The 4878-nt window shown below is 36.0% G+C and overlaps 1 protein-coding gene and 1 long non-coding RNA gene across 8 annotated transcripts in view; one reads left to right on the forward strand and one right to left on the reverse strand.

Moving 5' to 3' along the window:
* Positions 1–4878, forward strand: part of LOC128250538 (uncharacterized) — a 33951-nt gene that overhangs the window by 22888 nt on the left and 6185 nt on the right. The gene's annotated exons all lie outside the window — the stretch shown is intronic.
* On the reverse strand, positions 1626–4682 carry LOC128250537 (uncharacterized). Of its 3 annotated transcripts, none has more exons than XM_052975803.1 (4): positions 4549–4682; positions 3873–3946; positions 3522–3576; positions 1626–2088 (listed from the first exon to the last, which is right to left on the reverse strand). In XM_052975803.1, exons 2-4 carry the CDS (start codon positions 3937–3939, stop codon positions 1818–1820), a joined length of 393 nt encoding a protein of 130 aa, XP_052831763.1. In that variant the 5' UTR covers positions 3940–3946; positions 4549–4682; the 3' UTR covers positions 1626–1817. The 3 variants fall into 3 exon arrangements, with proteins under 3 accessions (XP_052831763.1, XP_052831764.1, XP_052831765.1); XM_052975804.1 differs by having other exon boundaries at positions 4249–4682; XM_052975805.1 differs by lacking the exon at positions 3873–3946.

A 4878-nucleotide genomic window follows, 5' to 3' on the forward strand; every position in this document is an offset into this window, starting at 1 on the left:
TTTTTTTTTTTTTTTTTTTTTGAAAAATTGTAATTTTACAAGCAATTTTTGTTTTTTGTTTTTTTTTTTTCAGAATAATAATCTCCGTATTTTTCTATGTATTTCGCGAAAAAAATTTCCGGAAAAAGTGAAAAGTGAAGAAATGGTTGGGGAATTGAAATTTCTTGAAATTGCGATTTTTGAAAATTGTTTTTCAGAATTGGAATCTCCATAGCCTAAAACGTGGGACAGTTATGGAAAAATATCAATACATGTGACAGTGACAAAGAAAAGAGGATGTGCTAGAAACAGCCAAATCACCCTTAAATCACACAGCTTTCTGTTTGAAAATATTTATTTTCTTTTTTACCGAAAAGGCTTCTCTCATTGTTTTTAAGTGCGTAATGCCAAAAAAATTCACCAATATCTGCTAGGAGGATGAGATTGAGGTGAAGAAAAAAATAAATTTTCAAAAACATTTTTCATAAAAAGACCCCCTCTACCACCACCAACACATTACCCCGAAGGCCTGAGTGAAAAATAAAATTCGAAAGATCCCTGTCAAAACGGAGAAAATTAAACTTACGTGGGCGTTCTGATCCAAAGCTCCACCTCAATAATTTCTTAACAGCATGATGCGTAAATATGTATGTACTTATATAAATATATATATGTATTTATACATATATAGATATATATGTGTGTAATTGTATGTATGTATGTATGTATGTATGTATGTGAGCAGATTCGTATGTTTTGTTTTATGTATATATTCTCATGCATATAGTTGCATATCTAGACAGGCTCATATATACTTAAATGATAAACTTCTGGAAAGTTTTACAGATTTGTACAGTTCCAGTGATTGATTGGATCGGTAGTCTTCGAATCAGCTTTCTCTCTCTTCTGGATTTGAAGAGGCTTAATTTCTCAAGATTGGTATTTGGGCAGTGTGTTACATATTCTATTGCCCCAATAATTACAGGTATAAACCTGAACTTGTAATCTGGATAAAGTAACTACAGATTTCTCATAGTTTAGTGTAGGTATTCTCTTTTTCACTTATCTTCAGCTTTATGTTAACATCCGCTGGGCAGCTGATTTCCACAATTGTACACAGTTTCTCTTCTCTATTTCAAATCATTACATCGTTTATTCCTTGACCAATTTTGCATACATGAAGCTGATAACATCATGAGGCATGGAAGACAACTCAATGAACAGCATTCCTTGTCTGATAACCTAGAATACATGCCCAAAGAAGTTACCCGACTCTACTGCAATATATCATCAGATGAAAGGATGAGCGTATATGAGCAGAAGATCATGCATGGATATGTTAGTAGAAAACTCCGATATGATAGTAACAATGATCATCAATGCTGTATGACTTGGGTGTAATTCAGAGACATTAACTTCTTCGAAATTCTTCTTTCTCTTCACATCAGATTTTCGTCCATCTATGTATGCATGTATGTATGTTTGTATTGGACATTGCTTGTGTCCTGTAAAATGAATGTTTTCTCTATTTCACATAATGATATTGTTCATTGAACGAGAGTAATATATATATACGCATTTGCATATATAAATTACACAATGAGCCTTTATATGCGAACATATGTACCACGATTGAACGCAAAAGATTTATGTCTTAACATTATAATTCAGACTTTATTTTATTAGTTTTATACGATGTTGAATAATCTTTTCTACTCTAGGCACAAGGCCCTAAATTTGGGGGGAGGGGCCAGTCAATCAGATCGATTCCAGTAAGCAACTGGTACATAATTTATCGACCACGAAAGGATGAAAGGCAAAGTTGACCTCAGCGGAATTTAAACCCAGAACGTAAAGACAGACGCCTTTACGATGCTGAATAATAGCCGGACACTTAGATCGGGCAGGTCCATAATTTGTAAAAGAAATGCTAACAAACAAATACGTATACATATATAATTATATGCAGTTATTGCGCTGCTCGAATCTTTACAATGGCAGTTCGTCCATAAACCTCCACATACACAAACTTGACCTCTACAGCATAATTCAAGGGGACTATTACATGGCAATCTTTTGCATATGTTGTCCCTCTTATATCTGCTTCTTCTGTAAACAGAGAAAATAATTAGAAATGTTAGCAATCTAAAGACACCAGGTATGTTGTAACTGTACTATAGACACATATTTTATATCCGAAACCTCTAAACTGCTATTGTTCCCATGAAACGATTTTATAGTTACTTCGATTCTACTTGGATTGTGTTAACATTGTAGTGTGTTTACAATCCTGCTTCTGTCGCTGTCGCAACAGAAGCGAGACTTTCAAAAGACGAATGCTAATCATTAGGAGCATGCAACATCAACTATATAACATATGTGGTGCACCTTGTCAACCACCACTAAGTCCGGTCTGTTATGTTCTAGCATCTGATTTGTTTGGATTGGGAAATCCCAGAGGATCTTGCAAGTCTCTGACTGCCCCACTCTCTGCGATTCGCGCTCAAACCACGTCTTGCTTCTCTCCAGGCCAACATGGCAAAGAACGGCAGCAGCTTCCCAACATGTCGTGTATGTCAACAACAAAATGAAACCATTGATCATGTTGACTCCCTGTGCAGTCTTCTTATGCCTACTGAGTATCTCAACAGGCATGACAGAGCTGCACAATATATGCACTGGGTAATTTGCAAAAACCTGGACCTGCCCTATGATATAAAAAAAAAACCTGATGTGAACACAAACCACCTCCAGTGATTGAAAAGGATCACATCGCACTCCTCTAGAACTTCATCATTCAAACTGACAGGAAGACAGATGCAAATAGGTCAGACATAATATTGAAAGACTTCAGACAAAAGTCATGCCTCCTCATTGATATAACTGTCCCAATCGATATAAACGTATCTGTCAAAACCTACCAAAAACTGAGCAAATATAGAGATCTTGAAATAGAAATTTCTCTATCAGTGTGTATTGGCATATCTCAGAGTATGGTTGTTTTCCCATTTTCTGTGACCTTTTCTAGCGTGTACCTATACCATTATTATTATTATTGTTATTTATTCAAGTCACTGCCTGGAATTGAACTCGGAATCTTGGGGTTAGTAGCCCGCGCCCTTAACCATTACGATATATAGTCCATGGGAAGTCTATATAACTTGTGTCAGTTAACTAATAATGTTGTTGTTTTTTTATCTGTGGTTGGGGTTTTACAGCCTTATGGCCTCCTTTCAAAATCTGTTTGTCAGATAGATTACTTCGACATTTTATTCGTGTATTAATTTGATAAAAATAAATTTTAGATATATTCTCTGTAGAAAATACCTTTGTTTAACATTTAGACAAATATTTTTTCCCCTAATCCAGACAATATTTCAGATAGTTACTCTATTTTCTGATTTTATTTTTGTTACACAAAGCACGAGACACTCTTTACAAAATAAGCCTAACACAAATAAATCAGTTAACAAAAGCATTATAACAATTATTTCACTTTTACTGATGCCATTCTCAAACAATTGTCAATATATAATTCTTACCTTCCATCCAAACGGTCATAATCTGTTTCTGACTTGGCATCGGACATACTGCGATCTGAATATGATACACGAACACAAGAATAACACAAGAATAACACGGGCCTCATAAATATAGTATGGAAGATAGAAGAGCCATGAAAATTTGATGAGAATAAGCAATCTCTCATCCTTTGAAAACATAAAAAACAACGACTCTCCCCACGTCTCTCTCCTTTTCTCTCTCACTCCTTTCACCACTTCTAGAAAACATAAAAAACAACGACTCTTCCCTCATCCCCTCTCTCTCTCTTTCCTTTTCTCTCTCACTAGCTCTAGAATTACTATGAAGTGATGGTAGTGGGGAATATTTACCTTGCTTCTGCGACGAGGTGCTTGAAACGAGTATGCCAATGCAGAGAAGTGCAAGAGTCTTTTTCATCACGCAACTAATGATATAAAATATAAGAAAGCAATTTAAGACAAGCTATGCACTGTTACCCAACTTCTTAAATCTTGAATTAATTCTATCATAAAAAGCTGAATTTCCATATAAACTAAAATATAGTTAACGGCAACGGCGAATAATCGTTTCGATTCAGGTGTAACGCCTGAAATTTGGGGGAAAGGGACTACTTACTTACATCCACCTCTCTACTTTACCTGTACTATTTCATCGACCAATGTACGTGACTAGTAATTTTTTTTTTACTTAGAATGGATGTAAACCAAACTCGACTTCTGAACTCACAACTAAAAACGGACAAAATACCGCAGATCGTTTTGTCCGGCGGTACGTTAGCGATTCGACCGGTCAGCCGCCTCCTTGTTTCTAAGCCTTCAATAAGATTACTATCAAAGCAAAACCACAACAAACTTCTTGTATTCTCGACATAAGAATACATACCATCCAATCAAAATCAAACGTACAAATAAAAGTCCATTCAACCACCATCGCTAGCATCATCATCATCATCATCATCAACACTACACACTCTGTATCGCTTTTACATATCTGCACACGACCAAAAGTTAATAGTTTAAACATTACCTATTTCTTGCATTCCTCCGTTAGTATTTCAGGGGTCTTGTAGATCTCCCTTGTACAAGGATCAAGATATTTTGTAGTAATTACACAAATTAAACCTAGCTGGTCATACTTATACCGTTTCTGTACTTCACCAATCCCCCTCCTCCTCCTCCTCCTCCTCCTCTTATGCTGCGACTGTCTTTTACAAAGATTCCTCCTCCGCATTAATCAACACCGCTTTCTTTCACTGCTTTTTCCTCACTTTTCATCTTCTCTCCCCTTTCCGAAAATACTCTCTCTCTCTCTCTCTCTCTCTCTCTCTCTCTCTCTCTCTCTCTCTCTCTCTCTCTC

The sequence above is a fragment of the Octopus bimaculoides genome, chromosome 22 (genome assembly GCF_001194135.2).
Source record: "Octopus bimaculoides isolate UCB-OBI-ISO-001 chromosome 22, ASM119413v2, whole genome shotgun sequence".
Taxonomy (NCBI): Eukaryota; Metazoa; Mollusca; class Cephalopoda; order Octopoda; family Octopodidae; genus Octopus; species Octopus bimaculoides.

Coding starts and splice junctions, on each gene's coding strand:
- LOC128250537 (XM_052975803.1), bottom strand. CDS start 3,939: ATGAAAAAGACTCTTGCACTTCTCTGCATTGGCATACTCGTTTCAAGC. Junction 3,577..3,872: donor CACCTCGTCGCAGAAGCAAG/GTAAATATTCCC, acceptor TATCATATTCAG/ATCGCAGTATGTCCGATGCC. Junction 2,089..3,521: donor TATGACCGTTTGGATGGAAG/GTAAGAATTATA, acceptor CTCTGTTTACAG/AAGAAGCAGATATAAGAGGG.